General features: G+C 37.6%; 1 protein-coding gene across 1 annotated transcript in view; it reads left to right on the top strand.

Moving 5' to 3' along the window:
• The window catches only part of PIK3C2G (phosphatidylinositol-4-phosphate 3-kinase catalytic subunit type 2 gamma), a 293693-nt gene that overhangs the window by 112604 nt on the left and 164292 nt on the right, over positions 1-16797 (top strand). Inside the window, exons 15-16 of the mRNA XM_070410626.1 lie at positions 1678-1808; positions 4037-4225. Coding sequence (XP_070266727.1) covers positions 1678-1808; positions 4037-4225 — 320 coding nt within the window. The remainder of the gene's footprint in view (positions 1-1677; positions 1809-4036; positions 4226-16797) is intronic.

Here is a 16797-nt window from a genome sequence, read left to right as displayed (position 1 = left end):
CAGAGCCACAGGGCGATCAGGGGATTGGGGAGCTCCCCCCTATCAGGCACAGAGCAGGGCTGATCAGGGGGTTGGGGCGCCTTCCCCTGTCATGAACAGAGCAGGGCGGATGGGGAGGTTGTGGCCCCGCCCCCTGTCACTCACAGAGCTGTAGGGTGATCAGGGGGTTTGGGCGCTGCCCCCTGTTATGCTGATCCCGGTGCCGGGAGCCTCGCTGCTCCACTGATCCCGGTGCAGGGAGGCATATTACCCTTTTACTATATAGAATAGAGGCCTGGTGCATGGGTGGGGGCCAGCTGGTTTACCCTGAAGGGTGTCCTGGATCAGGGTGGGAGTCCCCACTGGGTTGCCTGGCCAGTCTGGGTGAGGGCCTGAGGGCTGTTTTCAGGCTGGCAGGTGACTGAAGCTCCCAACTGCTCCTTTTTTTTCTTTTTCTTTTTTCTATTCTGGGCCAGCTTTAGCTCTGAGGCCTTGGCTGCTGAAAGCCGGTTTCTGGCCTTTGTTTACGTTCTGTATTTGATACAATGTTGCGGTCAGGCTGGCTGAAGCACGGCTGACTGAAAGCCGGTTTCTAGGGTTTTGTTTAGCTTCTATATTTGCAACATAGTTGCTTAGAGTTGCAGCTGAGAGGCCGGCAAGTCAGGCGGGGAACGTTGGAGTTCGCCATCACTGGAGCAAGCAAGCCTCCCTGTTAGCTTCAGTGCATGGCTGCCGGCCGCCATCTTGGCTGACAGTTAATTTGCATAAGGATATGCTGATTAGCCATTGGGAAGGGTAGCAGTCATACGCTAATTACCATCTTTCTCTTTTATTAGTGTAGATTATATTACATTGTATAGATATACTATACTTTATCATTTATTAGTCAATGTGCACTTAGATTATTTCCACCTTTAGGCTATAAATTATAGAGCTTTAAACATTCATGTACAAGTTTGTATGTGGATGTGAGTTTTTATTTATCTTGAATATATACCTAGCAATGGAATGGTTGGGTCTCATTCATTTCTAAAGTTTTATTGACAGTATCTATGCAAGTTTATTTCTGAGTCTGGAGCTCTGATTCAGATTCCTTCATACCACAAGCTTCACACAAATAGAGCCACATCCCTAGCAAAACTCCCACCTTCAAAGACAGCATACCCCACACTGATCCAAAATATTCCATTGCTTATATGCTTGCAAAACTGGTCTTTACCAGAGAAGATTTCACTCTCATGCCTACATAATGGTTCACAGACTTTTATGAAGTAGAAATGAACATAGAGTAACTCTATTTTTCTAAGTGATTATGTAAAAAAAGTATAATTACCATCTATCATTTTCATCATTTAATAATAGAAAGACGTTTTAATTCTTAAATGTAGAAAGGCTATAATCATTTAATTTTATGAAAAGTTTACATATTGTTATTATTTTTTCTCATTTTCCTGATACAATATTAGAGATTACTAATTTATGCCTATTATGTACATAATTGAGGATTTTCTAAATACCATATCTATTTAAATACCAAGTTAAACCCTAATGATTCTTTTAAAACTTATTTTTAAGTAATAAATGGTACAAACAATATAGGAGTTTTCCTTTAGTTTCTACAAATTTACAATGAAGTTTATTAAATTAATAAGGCATTTTTGAGGTTTTCAGTACATGGCAACCATTTCTTTATTTCAGATTGACTTTCCAGCTACAGAGTGGGAGTATGTGAAACTTGATGTTGAAGACAGTAGAAGTATTCTTGAAGAACCACCGAAAGAGTGTTTAAAACATATTGCCAGACTTTCACAGAAACAGTCTCCCTTACTGTAAGTGACCCAGGTCTTGTGAGTAAATGTTGCCTGCTATTCATGACACCATCAGTCATATAAAAGTGTTCATAACATTATAAAGAGTGAACCTTCCCTCCCACATAACTTCTTTCATTTACTAAAGTCATACCTGTGGGATAATCAATTAATGTTAAGAGCTAAATTAGTAATTTGTATGCTTTTTAAAGTTTATTTTTCCTGCAGTATTAAGCAACTTTAACTTTAGTCAAAGGAAAATAAAACGGTTGGAAATCATTCAGTTCAAACAACAAAGCAGAGAGTGATTAAATATATATAAGCATTTAACAGGGATAAACCATTGCTTAACCATCATCAAAGTGGATATAAAGTTGTTTTAGTAAACAGGAAAAAGCAAAATTTAATTATCTTAGCAGATTTTAAAAGTACAGAAATAAACCATGTTTTAATAGCACTAAATTGTTGACTAAAGAGTACTTTGATTTTGTCAAACATTAATTCTCTGAATAAAACCAAACCCCAGGAAGAACTATAAGAGAATTATGGCCCTACCTGGTTTGACTCAGTGGATAGAGCCTGCAGACTGAAAAATCCTGGGTTCCATTCCCATCCAGGAAGAAGAATAAGTTTGGGCCATTCAAAGCTGAGATATTGAGTGTGATCAAGTTCTGTTTTAGATAATCTTGTTACTGCCCTGCTTTCTAATTTCAACTTGTATTGCTCCTTTCCTCATTCACTTCAAGTCAATGACATTAGTCTCTCTCATATATTTCAAATGTGCTAGTTCCTCTCCCTATCAAGACCTTTTTTACTTGCTTTTCCCACTACCAGAAATACTCCTTCCCCAGTTCTTCATATAAGTGAATCATCTCATCCTATAGCTCTTCATTTAAATATGATTGTCTCAAAAATACACTAATATTCTCAACATTAGATCCTTTCCAAAACTACTAAGTGAAAAAAGCCATAAATAAGAGAGTATTTACTGATTCCATTTATATGAAGTTTTAAAATAAGGAATATTAGCATAGGGTGCAAGAAGTCATACCAGTGTTTGCATCTGGTGGCATTAAAAAAAAAAACCGATTTATATCTTAATAGGATTATGTTTTTACCGGCTACATGTATTGAATTGTTCATTTCCTTCTCTGTAAATAATGCTTCATTAAAGAAGTTAATAGGGGGAAAAAAAGCCTTATTCAATATTGGGGGAAATGGAATTTAATCAGAACAAAATAAATAATTTTCGTAGTTTAGTAAAATTTTGTTATGGGTTTTTTTTTTTCTTTTGAGGGCTTTCTGTTGGAGAAGGTAGTGACAAAACCGGAAAGAAGCCCAAACATATCTTAGACATTACCTATAATCCAATTCCTTCATTGTGCAGATGAAGATACCTTTAAAAGAAGTTATAGAGAAATATTGACTTTTAAAATACTTAATATTTCTCATTTCCATTCTTGGGAGTTTTTAGCTAATGTGAGGTGAACAACAGAGTATCAGTTTGGAAGAGACAGTGTACAAAAGCCGTCGTTGTCGTAGGAGAAATGCTGCTCTGCAGCTGAACTCTGGCTCGGAATGCTTCTGCCGGAGTGTGAGCAAAACATAAGCTGTCAGTGAGTCAACAGCCCTCGTCCCAGATTTAGATCTTCTGTTTGGCGCTACTCTCCAGGAGGAAATAGTTGGGCATTTAAGGAAGTTCTATTCACTGGCATTAACTCCAAACTCCCAATGAACTCTGAGAATGTAATGCCAGAATCCAAGGATGAATTGAGATCTTTGTTTTAGAAATTTAGACCAAAGAGTTTTCTGAACTCTGGTGACACTTGCTTTGAGGTGAAGGAATTCATCTGGTCGAAGTTATTTTGTAAAGAAAGTAAATGGTTGCTTATTGCTCTTCTAAGTAGCACATGTTGCAGGATTCAGATAAATTTTGTCTGCTCTCAAGGAGACAGAGATTTTGCCCACCAATATATCATTTTTTTTAAATCACAAGGATAACAGGGAGGAAAAAATAAATGTGAATGATCTGAAGCAAGCTTTTATTTTTATTTTTTTTCTGTAAAATAATAAAGGTAGTGGGAGATAAGCTGATGAAATACCCTTATCAAACTGTTCCAAGAAGATAAAGGACTTGCTTTCCAAACTAAACTAAAATTTAAAAAACTAGTGTAAGATTTTATATTGTGTGTTTGCGGCAGCCTTTGTAAGTATAGAAACTTCTAGTAAATTACAATCTGGTTTTGCAGACTCTCTGAAGAAAAGAGAAGATACTTATGGTTTTATCGCTTCTGCTGCAATAATGAAAACTGCTCCCTTCCCTTGGTCCTGGGCAGTGCCCCTGCATGGGATGAAAGAACTACTTCAGAAATGCATTCCATTTTGAGGAGATGGAAATTTTCTCACCCTTTAGAAGCACTTGGACTTTTGACTTCCAGGTAACAATTATATAATGAGCATGAGAGTAATTACTGATAAGAAAAATTTGAAGAGAAAAAATATTGGACTATATGAAAAATTCAATAGGTCTTCTATTTCCAATTTTAATAGCTATGAATATTAAATGTAGGTAAATGTAAACTATGAATATACATTTTAAACAAATCTAAGCTATAATTATGCCTTCTGTACTAAGCTTGAAGTACAATTAATAACTATGGTTCCTGAAATGAAACGAGTCTTATTGCTCTTACAGAAATAACCCAAAAAATGAACTATAGAAAACTAAATTTCTCTACTTCTTCCCCTCTCAAAGAAAAAAGTTTTGCCCAGGCAGCATGGCTCAGTGGTTGAGTGTTCACCTATGAACTTGGAGGTTACAGTTCGATTCTTGGTCAGGGCACATGACCAGGTTGTGGGCTCAATTCCCAGTGTGGGACTTGCAGGAGGCAGCCGATCAATGATTCTTTCTCATCATTGATGTCTCTCTCTCTCTCCCTTCCTCTCTGAAAGCAATAAAAATATATTTTTTAAAAAAGAAAAAAGTTTTTAAAAATTGGAATCATACTTTTTCTTTACTATTTAAACATGCAAAATGTGAAAAAATGCCCTGCTTCTACGTAAGTGTACAATTCATCTGCCAATTATAATAATTAAAAAATAATCCCTTATATATTTCTTTAGATCAGTGGTTCTCAACCTTCTGGCTCTTTAAATACAGTTCCTCATGTTGTGACCCAACCATAAAATTATTTTCGTTGCTACTTCATAACTGTAATGTTGCTACTGTTATGAATCGTAATGTAAATATCTGATATGCAGGATGGTGTTAGGCGACCCCTGTGAAAGGGTCATTCGACGCCAAAGGGGTCGCGACCCACAGGTTGAGAACCGCTGCTTTAGATGTTTTCGCAGGAAAAGGAGGGAAAATTCACCAGGTGGGGGTTGAGGGTGGGGAATGATGTCTTCTACTAGTTAAGGGAAAGCATGTGGGAGCAAGTGTGTTACCTGGCTCTTGTCTGGGGAAGCAGCTCTTCCTTGGCTTCTATTTTATATTCAAAGCCAAGAAGAAATATTTTAAATCTGTCCTGATAACATTATGATTACATCATAATGCCATGAAGAAAGTCTGCAGACTCTGGAGTCAGAGAAGAATCGCAGAGCCCAGTTCTATTCTGAATTCTCTCTGAAGGTCCTGACAGAAGGACAAAGGTGGGACAGAGAGTGACACAAAGGACTTTCCAACTGATTTTTTTAGATTTATTTTAAATCAGTGTCATTTATAAAACTTGTGGGGTGGAAAACAGTTATCTTTTCCTATTATTTATGAGTTACTAGGTTCTTCTCAATCTTCAAGCTCAAAATTTACAAATTTTCTTAGAATCCTACATTTTTTTGGTACTTCTCACATTGGAGATTTTTCTCAGTTTTATGGTTTCTTCAATTAATGAATGTGATCCCAGATTCCCACTCTTCCTTGATAAACGACAGATAGATGACAGATGATAGACCGATAATTGATAATCAATAGAGAAGGAAGGGAGGAAGGAAGGAAGGAAGGAAGGAAGGAAGGAAGGAAGGAAGGGAGGAAGGGAGGAAGGAAAGAAGGAAGGAAGGAAGGAAGGGAGGAAGGGAGGGAGGGAGGAAGGGAGGGAGGGAGGGAGGAGGGGAGGGAGGAAGGGAGGGAGGAAGGGAGGGAGGAAGAGGAGAAGTTTTTTGTTAGTTGAGTTTGAAGTTTTTCCTTTATTATAATGCTTCTCCGTGGGTCCTGGAATTGACCACTTCTGCCTAGTACAGTGCTCTGATACTTTATAAGTTACATTTCATTGCAATGTGTTTACAAGAAACATGTGAAATGTATGATTTTTGTCTATGTTAAACTAAAAGCTACTGAAGGCAAAATAGATCATCTTAGTGTTTCTATTTCCCAAAAGCTTAATACCTGGGACAGAGTAATTACTCAATATTGAATCAGTCACTTTCTAAAATACATTATGATTATTTTGCCTTGTTTTAACTTTTAAATTATGTTATTTGAGGGAATCATCATTTTCTTTATGACACACATTACCTTATACAGTTGAATGAATTAATAAGAGAATGATACCGTAAGAAAATCAATTAATAATTGACTGGTTTCATTAAGATCATTCACAGTTTATGCTTGTATTTTAAGACCTTCTGTAAAAGATAGATTCACTTCTATCTTACTCCTAACCTATTTTCCTGATTTAGATATATAAAAATAGCCAAAATCTATATTTTTTTACTAAGTTCTAGTTTTTTGTTCAATTAAGACAGAATATTAACACAATTATTATTTTACCATTCCTGATCTGATTGGCTAATAGAAAGTTGCTTCAAAATGCAAAGGTAGCAATTCACAGAATAAGAAAAAATTTAGGCAAATTATATATGTGATAATAGAATTTTATTCAGAATATATAAATACTTTTGCAACTCAACAACAAAAAGGTAAATTAACTCAATTTTTAAATGGTCAAAGGATCTAAATAGTTATTTCCCCCCAAAAAATGTACAAGTCCAATAAATACATGAAATGACACATGACATAACTAACCACTAGAAAAATGCAATTAAAACCACAATGAGATACCACTTCACATCCATAAATGGTTATAATAAAAAAGACAAATATGTGTTAGGGAGAAAGTAGAGAAATTTAAAATCTCATATGTTACTGGTGGAAATGTAAAATGAAACCAATATGTCAGTTCCTTAAATATTAAACATTGCGTTACCCTAATGATCCAACAATTCCACACAAGTATATACCCAAGATAAATAAAAGATATTTCAGTTCAAACACTCATGTTTAGAGCAGCATTATTTATAATAGCTAAAAAGATAGAAGCAGCACAAATGGACATCAATTAATAAATGGGTAAATAAAATGTGGCACTTCACACAATGGAATATTATTTGATAATAGAAGGAATGAATATTAATATATGTTACACCATTAATGAACTTTGAAAACATCACGCTAAGTGAAAGAAGCAAGTTACAAAAGACCATATATTTTATGATTCTATTTGTAAGAAATGTCCTGAAAATACAAATCCATAGAGGCAGAAAGGTTAGTGGTTGCATAGGGCCAAGGGAGGTTGGGAGAAATGGGAAACGGTTGCTAATCGATATGAGGTTTATTTTTGTGGTTATGGTTGCACAATTCGGGGAACATGCTCAAAACCATTGCATTGTACCCTTTGAGTGAATTGTATGGCATTTGAATTATATCTCAACAAAGCTATTAAAACTTTTTAAAAGTAGTCATAAAGGTAGAAACAATAAATCCTCATATCTCTAAAGCATAATTCTCTTATGGAACAACTTTTTAAAGTTTCTAAACTATCAACTTTTTGTTGTTCTTGTTGTTGTTTTTACAATTTATTATTGTTTGATTAAGATGTACCTTGGTCTATTTTAAAAGATGAAGTGTGTCTACTAATATTTTTGTAAAGTTCATGGAATGTTTCATAAGAAAATGTCTTTATCAGAATGAAAACTATAATACTCAGTTTTCTTGCTTATAAGATAAGAACATTCTCTAGATGGACTTGAATATTCTCTGATTCCTGATAACAAAGCATAATTCTGCTTATAGTGAGCCTCCTCTACCTAAACCGACTTTGAAAATCTATTTGACTCACCATTTTAACTATAAAAATTGAATTTTTACATAGTGCCCCTTGGTACTACCTCATTTTAATATCCACAATAACTCTATGAGACAAACAGTGTCATCTCAATTTTAGCTATGAGGAAACTGAGGCTTACAGGGGTTAAGTTGCCCAATATGACACTAGTAAATTGAGGAGCTAGAGTTAAATCCAGAGATTAGGTTTGTAGTCTTAACCGCTATGCTTACGGCCTTCTTACATAAATACGTTAGGCTATTTACGTATTAAATATGTAAATAAAACTATCCTAAAATAGTTTTATTATAGTAAATATCATTTCTTAACTAACTTTTCATGCTTGCATGAAGTTTCTACTTCACTGTGTAATTTTTTTTTCTAGATAATCAGATTTTAGAGGTTATAGGGACTAGTTTCAAAGTAGAGTGCCATTTATTAAGTGTCATTCAGTGAACTTAGTAGAAATTTGATTTATTTGCACATTGGACAGCTTCTTATTATGCACCAAAGAAGGTCACTGAAAAGGTTGGAGTATTTCCATTGTATTCATCCTGTGACTCCCACTCGTAGTTTAACTGAGCTATGAAAAAACTTGAGAACAAGCTGTTTCCAGAAATGAACCTTTCAACTTCTCCAAAATCAAAACCTAACTTTTCTGAGAACAAACAGAATGTGCTTGTTAAGTGAGTTGTCAGAGTGAGTTCTTCAGACAGCTCTCTTTTTTCTCCTTTGAACAACCTATTTTTTTCAGTGGTTTAACCTCTTGAGAACTTATGTGCTCCATTTTTAGCTTGGAAAATTTTTAATATTGCCGTTTACTTGGTTCTCTCTGAAGATGCACCACCTCCTTTAAGTTTAATTTTAGCAAGAGACATATTGATATTTAATTTACCTAGTGTGGGCCATAGAGTATTAATATCTCTACTAGTGAATGCCAGCAATATGTTCCCAGTACTGAGACTTCCATTAGAGATGGCCGTGCTGTCAGAATGACAGAGACCAAAGGCTAAGGTCTGTGGTTCTTGGCAGACACTTGTTATTTTCTTGAACTCTGATGCACAGGCACAACTATTCAACTGTTAATAACAAGCAGAAATTACCCAAGGAATTAAAAGGCAGTTCAAGGAAAGATTCATTTAAAAATAGCGACTGCAAACTGGCATCAGAGGATTACATCAGAAGCTTAAATAAAAATTTGACAAGGTACCAGAACTTGTCATCCCACATGATGTAAAATTATTGTTTTGCAAGAAGAAGAGCAATACTTAACAGGCACTGCCTAGATTCCAAAATCATTTTCCTTGGAGAAATGTTTCACAAAAATGTTTGCCCAAACTACTGTATTCTTTATTGTGAGGATTCATTTATGCAAAGACATTCTTTACTAGCATTATAAATAGGCAGAATGGAATATGGGAAAGGAAAACAGTTATAACTTCCACATTTGACTAAATAATCAAGTGATTGATGATATGTATCTCTTTCATTTATTTACTGAGCAAAAATATATGTACATGGAAAGTGGAATGCAATGAATCAAAGAGACAGAAGGATAAGTCATAGTAACTGTCTCTAAAAAACATATAAAATTTAGAGATAAGACTTAAGCTAAAAACCACTATACTATATATTTTATACTATAATCAAAGTATTAAGTGCTATATGTGACCAAAAGAAGGAAAATTCTTTCAGAGAAAGTAAAAAGAGCTTCATAAAGGAGTTGAATTCTATCTTGAAAGGTCATAGGAATTTTCTGAGTAAGGAAGAGAGAAAATGCCATTCCAGGAAAAAACAAATAGCATGAGAACAGTTAAGGAGGTTCAGAGAATAGTGAGCAATTTAATATCATGATAGAATTGTACTTATGGTAAAGACAAGATTGCTAAAATTGGAGGAGGTCAGAAAAAGATTTTTAGGTTTGGGGTTTGTATGCTTATTTAAATAAAAGAGCTTGTAAACATTCTTGAAGATGGGTGTATGAAGGGAAGATCAGAAAACAGAGAAGTGGGTACAATGGCAAAATGAGATGATGCCAACAGCCAGTAGCCTGGAACAGCAGTGAAAATGGGAATTTTACACAAGGGAAGAAAGAAACTTCTTACTCTCAGGTGGGAGGGGATAAATATATGAATACAATTATAGGTAAATATGGCTATGGAAGAGAAAGATGTGGAAGTTTCAATATTCTCCATGAAGGAAGTGTCAAGGTAATAAACTAAGTATGAGGAATGAGGAACCACATAAACTCAAAGATATGCATCTTGCCTTTGTGCACCTTTGGCGTGGCTTCCAAATTTTACAGTCCACAACATAATCTTTGAAAACAAACATACTGGCTCTGCCACTTATTTCTCAAATAACCTTGGGCAAGTTTCCTTATAAAATGAGGTAATAGCATTATATACCTTACTAGAAGCCCAGCGCGCGAAATCGCATGCAGTAGTCCACTGCTGATCACAGCCCCGCCCACCCACCCACCCACCCTCATGGTGACCAGTCGTTTGGTCATCACAGTTGTCACAGACACTGGCTTTTTATATACATAGACTAGAGGCCCGGTGCACAAAAATTTGTGCACTCGGGAGGGAGGAGGGGTCCCTCAGCCTGGCCTGTGCCCTCTCGCAGTCTGGGACCCCTCACGGGATGACCACCTGCTGGCTTAGGCCCGCTCCCCGGGGAATTGGGCCTAAGCTGGCAATCAGACATCCCTCTGGCAGCCCGGCAGCCCTTGGGGGATGTCCACTTGCCAGCGGGGAGCAGGCCTAAACTGCAGTAGGACATCCTTAGCGCTGTTGAGGAGGCAGGCGAGGCTCCCACCACCACCGCTGTACTGGCAGCCATCAGCCTGGCTTGTGGCTGAGCAGAGCTCCTCCCATGTGAGAGCGCCCTGACCACCAGGGGGCAGCTCCTGCATTGAGCGTCTGCCCCCTGGTGGTCAGTGTGTGTCATAGTGACCAGTCATTCCCAGTCCTTCTGTTGTTAGGGTCAGTTTGCATATTACCCTTTTACTATATAGGATAGAGGCCTGGTGCACGGGTGGGGGCCAGCTGGTTTGCCCTGAAGGGTGTCCCAGATCAGGGTGGGGGTCCCGCTGGGGTGCCTGGCCAGTCTGGGTGAGGGGCTGAGGGCCGTTTTCAGGCTGGCGGGTGACTGAAGCTCCCAACCTCTCCTTTTTTTCTTTTTTTTTTTCTTTTATTTTTTATTTTATTTTATTTATTTATTTATTTATTTATTTATTTATTTATTTATTTATTTATTTTTATGCTTCGCTAAAAGTATTACAAAGGGTATTACATAAGTGTCCTTTTTCCCCCCCACCCTTAACAAGCCCCTGCCCTCCCTTACCCCCCAGTGTCTTATGTCCATTAGTTATGGTTATATGGATGCATACAAGTCCTTCGGTTGATCTCTTAATCCCCTCCCTCCTGTCCCCCAACCCTCCCTGGCCTTCCCACTGCAGTCCGACAATCAGTTTGAGGCAGCTCTGCCACTGTATTTATTATTGTTCAAAAGTTTGTAATGGTCTTAATTATCCATGAATGAGTGAGATCATGTGGTATTTTTCCTTCATTGACTGGCTTGTTTCACTTAGCATAATGCTCTCCAGTTCCATCCATGCTGTTGCAAATGGTAAGAGTTCCTTCTTTTTAACAGCAGCATAGTATTCCATCGTGTAGATGTACCACAGCTTTCTAATCCATTCATCTACTGATGGGCACTTAGGCTGTTTCCAGATCTTAGCTATGGTGAATTGTGCTGCTATGAACATCGGGGTGCATATATCCTTTCTGATTGGTGTTTCTGGTTTCTTGGGATATATTCCTAGAAGTGGGATCACAGGGTCAAATGGGAGTTCCATTTCCAATTTTTTGAGGAACCTCCATACTGCCTTCCATAGTGGCTGCACCAGTCTGCATTCCCACCAGCAGTGCACAAGTGTTCCTTTTTCTCCACATCCTCTCCAGCACTTGTCGTTTGTTGATTTGTTGATGATGGCCATTCTGACAGGTGTGAGATGGTACCTCATTGTTGTTTTGATTTGCATCTCTCGGATGATTAGTGACTTTGAGCATGTTTTCATATGTCTCTTGGCTTTCTGAATGTCCTCTTTTGAAAGGTGTCTATTTAGATCCTTTGCCCATTTTTTGATTGGATTGTTTATCTTCTTTTTGTTAAGTTGTATGAGTTCCCTATAAATTTTGGAGATTAAGCCCTTATCAGATATGACGTTGGCAAATATGTTTTCCCACGAGGTGTGTTTTCTTGTTGTTTTGTTGATGGTTTCTTTTGCTGTGCAGAAGCTTTTTATTTTGATGTAGTCCCATTTGTTCATTTTCTCTTTAGTTTCAACTGCCCTAGGGGCTGTATCAGTGAAGAAATTGTTTTGGCATATGTCTGAGATTTTGTTGCCTTTGTATTCTTCTAGAATTTTTATGGTTTCCTGTCGTACATTTAAGTCCTTTATCCATTTTGAGTTTATTCTTGTGTATGGTGTAAGTTGGTGGTCTAGTTTCATTTTCTTGCATATATCTGTCCAATTTTCCCAACACCATTTATTGAAGAGACTGTCTTGGCTCCATTGTATGTTCATGCCTCCTTTGTCAAAAATTAATTGAGCATATTGGTTCGGGCTAATTTCTGGACTCTCTATTCTATTCCACTGATCTATATGTCTGTTCTTGTGCCAGTACCAGGCAGTTTTGAGAACAGTGGCTTTGTAATACAGCTTGATATCTGGCATTGAGATCCCACCTACTTTGTTCTTTCTCAGGATCGTTGCAGCTATTCGGGGTCTTTTTTTATTCCAGATGAATTTTTGGAGAGTTCGTTCTAGATCTTTGAAGAAGGCCATTGGTATTTTAATGGGAAGTGCGTTGAATGTATAGATTGTTTTGGGTAGTATGGGCATTTTAATGATGTTGATTCTACCAATCCAAGAACATGGTATGTTCTTCCATCTGTTTATGTCTTCCTCTATCTCTTTTTTCAACGTCCTGTAGTTTTCTGAGTAGAGGTCTTTAACCTCTTTAGTTAAGTTTATTCCTAGGTATCTTAATTTTTTTGGTGCGATGGTAAATGGGATTGTTTTTCTAATCTCTCTTTCTGAAAGTTCACTATTGGTGTATAGAAATGCCTCAGATTTCTTGGGGTTAATTTTGTATCCTGCTACATTGCCAAATTCATGTATTAAGTTTAGTAGCTTTTTGATGGAGTCTCTAGGGTTTTGTATGTATAATATCATGTCATCTGCAAATAAGGACAGTTTTACTTCCTCTTTTCCAATTTGGATGCCTTTTATTTCTTCTTCTTGCCTAATTGCAATGGCTAATACTTCCAGTACTATGTTGAACAGGAGTGGTGAGAGTGGGCATCCCTGTCTTGTTCCTGTTCTTAGGGGAAATGGTGTTAGTCTTTGTCCATTGAGTATGATGTTGGCTGTGGGCCTGTCATATATGGCTTTTATTATGTTGAGGTATGATCCTTCTATTCCCACCTTTCTGAGAGTTTTTATCAAAAATGGGTGTTGGATTTTGTCGAATGCTTTTTCTGCATCAATTGATATGACCATGTGGTTTTTTTCTTTCAATTTGTTTATGTGATGTATCACATTTATTGATTTACGGATGTTGTACCATCCTTGCATCTCTGGGATAAATCCTACTTGGTCATGGTGTATGATCCTTCTGATGTACTGCTGGATCCGATTTGCTAAGATTTTGTTGAGGATTTTGGCATCTATGTTCATGAGGGATATTGGCCTGTAATTCTCTTTCATTGTGATGTCTTTACCTGGTTTTGGTATTAGGGTGATGCTGGCTTCATAGAATGAGCATGGAAGTGTTCCTTCCTCTTGAATTTTTTGTAGTAGTCTGAGGAGGGTAGGTTTTAGTTCTTCCTTGAATGTTTGGTAAAACTCCCCTGTGAAGCCGTCTGGCCCTGGGCTTTTGTTTGCTGGAAGCTTTCTGATGACTGCTTCAATTTCTTCCATAGTTATTGGCCTATTGAGGTTTTTAGATTCTTCCTGATTGAGTTTTGGAATGTTGTATTTTTCTAGGAATTTGTCCATTTCCTCCAGGTTGTCTAGTTTGTTGGAGTAGATTTACCCATAGTATTGTTTAACAATCATTTGTATTTCTGTGGGGTCTGTTGTTATTTCGCCTCTATCATTTCTGATTTGGTTTATTTGGGACCTCTCTCTTTGCTTCTTGGTGAGCCTGGCTAGGGGTTTGTCAATCTTGTTTATCCTTTCAAAGAACCAGCTCTTGGTTTCATTGATTTTCTGTATTGTTTTTTTTGGTCTCTATTTCATTGATTTCTGCTCTAATCTTTATTATCTCTTTCCTTCTGCTCACTCTGGGGTTTTCTTGTTGCTCTCTTTCTAATTCTTTGAGTTGTAGAGTTAGATGATTAACTACCATTTTTTCTTGTTTTTTGAGATAGTCCTGTAGAGCTATAAACTTCCCTCTCAGGACTGCTTTCATTGTGTCCCAGAGGTTTTGGATTGTTGTGTTTTCATTGTCATTAGTGTCCAGGATATTTTTAATTTCTTCTTTGATGTCATCGGTAACCCAATCAATATTTAATAACATGCTATTCAGCTTCCAAGTGTTTGAGTATTTTGGGTTGTTTTTATTGTAGTTTATTTCTAACATTATGCCATCGTGGTCTGAGAAGAAGCTTTTTATGATTTCAATCTTCTTGAATTTGTGGAGACTTTGCTTGTGACCCAATATGTGGTCTATTTTTGAATATGTCCCATGAGCACCTGAGAGGAATGTATATTCCGCAGCTGTGGGGTGTAGTGTTCTGAAGATGTCAATTAAGTCCATCTGATCTAGTGAGTCATTTAGGATTGCTGTTTCTTTGCTGATTATTTGTCTAGTGGATTTATCCAGTGATGTCAGTGGTGTATTAAAGTCCCCTACTATGATTGTATTGTTGTCGATCTCTCCCCTGATATCTTCCAGAAGTTTTCTTATGTATGTGGGTGCTCCTGCATTGGGTGCATATATGTTTACCAGGGTTATATCTTCTTGTTGTATTGATCCCTTTAGTATTATGAAGTGGCCTTCCTTATCTCTGGTTATGGCCTTCACTTTGAGATGTATTTTGTCAGATATAAGTATTGCTACCCCAGCTTTCTTTTCCTTTCCATTTGCGTGAAAGATATTTTTCCATCCCTTCACTTTCAGTCTGTGTGAGTCCCTTCTAATGAGGTGGGTCTCTTGTAGACAGCAGATGTATGGGTCATGTTTTTTTATCCATTCAGCCACTCGATGTCTTTTGGTTGGAGCATTTAGTCCATTTACATTTAAAGTTATTAATGAAAGGTACTTGTTTGTAGCCATTTCTTTTTTTGTGTGGCTGTTTTCTTTCTGAGCTTTTTATTTCTTCTTTTTACACCAGTCCCTTTAGCATTTCTTGCATTGCTGGCTTGGTGGTGATAAACTCCCTTAGCCTTTTTTTGTCTGTGAAGCTTCTTATTTCCCCTTCAATTTTGAATGATAGCCTTGCTGGATAGAGTATTCTTGGATTCAGTCCTTTGCTTTGCATCACTTTGTAGATTTCCGTCCATTCTTTTCTGGCCTGATGTGTTTCTGTTGAAAAATCATTTGATAATCTAATGGGAGATCCCTTGTATGTTACTTTCCGTCTCTCTCTTGCAGCCTGTAAGATTCTCTCTTTATCCTGAACATTTGCCATGGTAATTATGATGTGTCTTGGTGTGGGTCTTTTCGGGTTCACCTTGTTTGGGACTCTCTGGGCTTGTGTGACTTTTTTCTTCCCCACCTCAGGGAAGTTTTCTGATATTATTTCTTCGAATAGGTTTTCTAATCCATGTTTGTCTTTCTGTTGTTCTGGCACCCCTATTATTCGTATGTTGTTTCGTTTCATGTTGTCCCAAAGCTCCCTTAGGCTCTCCTCCTGTCTTTTAATTTTTTTCTCCATTTGCAGTACAGTTTGAGTGTGTTTTGCTTCCCTGTCTTCTAATTCATTAATTCGGTCCTCCACTTCTCCCAGTCTACTGTTGATACTTTCAATGGTGTTTTTTATTGCAGCTATGTTGCTCTTCATTTCTTCTTGGGACTTACTTAAGTTGTTGACTTTTTCATCTGTTTCTTCTAGCTTCTTGCATAAGTAGTTGAGTTTTTCATCTGTTTCTTCTTGCTTCTTGAACATCTGGTGCATGTACTCTAGGAACCTTATTCTGAATTCTTTTTCCGTCATGTTGCATATCTCTGTCTCACTTAGCTGCTTTTCTGGCGAGTCCTCCTTTTCTTTCCTTTGGGGGTTTCTTTGTCTACCCATGTTTGATCTCACTGACATGACTAGTTGTTGAGTCGTTCAGTGGCTGGACCCTGGGTGGCAGTGGCTGCTCCCTGGGTGGCAGTGGCTCCTCGGGCTGTGGTTGCTCCTTGGGCGGTTGTGGTAGCAGCGGCTCCTCTGTTGATAGCAGAGCCTCTGGTGGGTGTTGTTCACAGCTGTGGTGGCTCTTCTGGCTGGTGGAGGGAGGCTTCACACACAGCAACTGTTCCCCAGGCAGAGCTTGTGGTGATCAGGAGGCCGCTGTTGCTTGAATCTGCTGCGTTGATTTAAAGGCACAAAATACAGCACAACAAGGCACAACGTACCAGGCACTGAACACTATTGTATTTACGATATTACTAACCCCAAATAAAGGTGGCCAACCGAGCTAAGAGAGTTGGGAGATAAGGGGGAAAGAAGAGGAAAAGGTAGAAGGGAAAAAAGAAAGAAAGAAAAAAGGAGTGCAAAAATGAAATTGGAAAAAGGGAGGGGAAAAAGAGGAGGAAAAAATAAAGAAAAAACGTAAGAGAGAAAAGAGAATGAAGTATCAAAGGGGAAGAGACTATTTATATGAGGAGAAAACTCCTATAGGTCCGCCACTA

This window comes from Myotis yumanensis, unplaced genomic scaffold, assembly GCF_028538775.1.
Source record: "Myotis yumanensis isolate MYYU_CA2020_CCGP unplaced genomic scaffold, mMyoYum1.0.hap1 SCAF_3, whole genome shotgun sequence".
Classification (NCBI taxonomy): domain Eukaryota; kingdom Metazoa; phylum Chordata; class Mammalia; order Chiroptera; family Vespertilionidae; genus Myotis; species Myotis yumanensis.
Note: the sequence above shows the minus strand (reverse complement) of the source record. Positions and strands in the feature narration are given on the sequence as shown.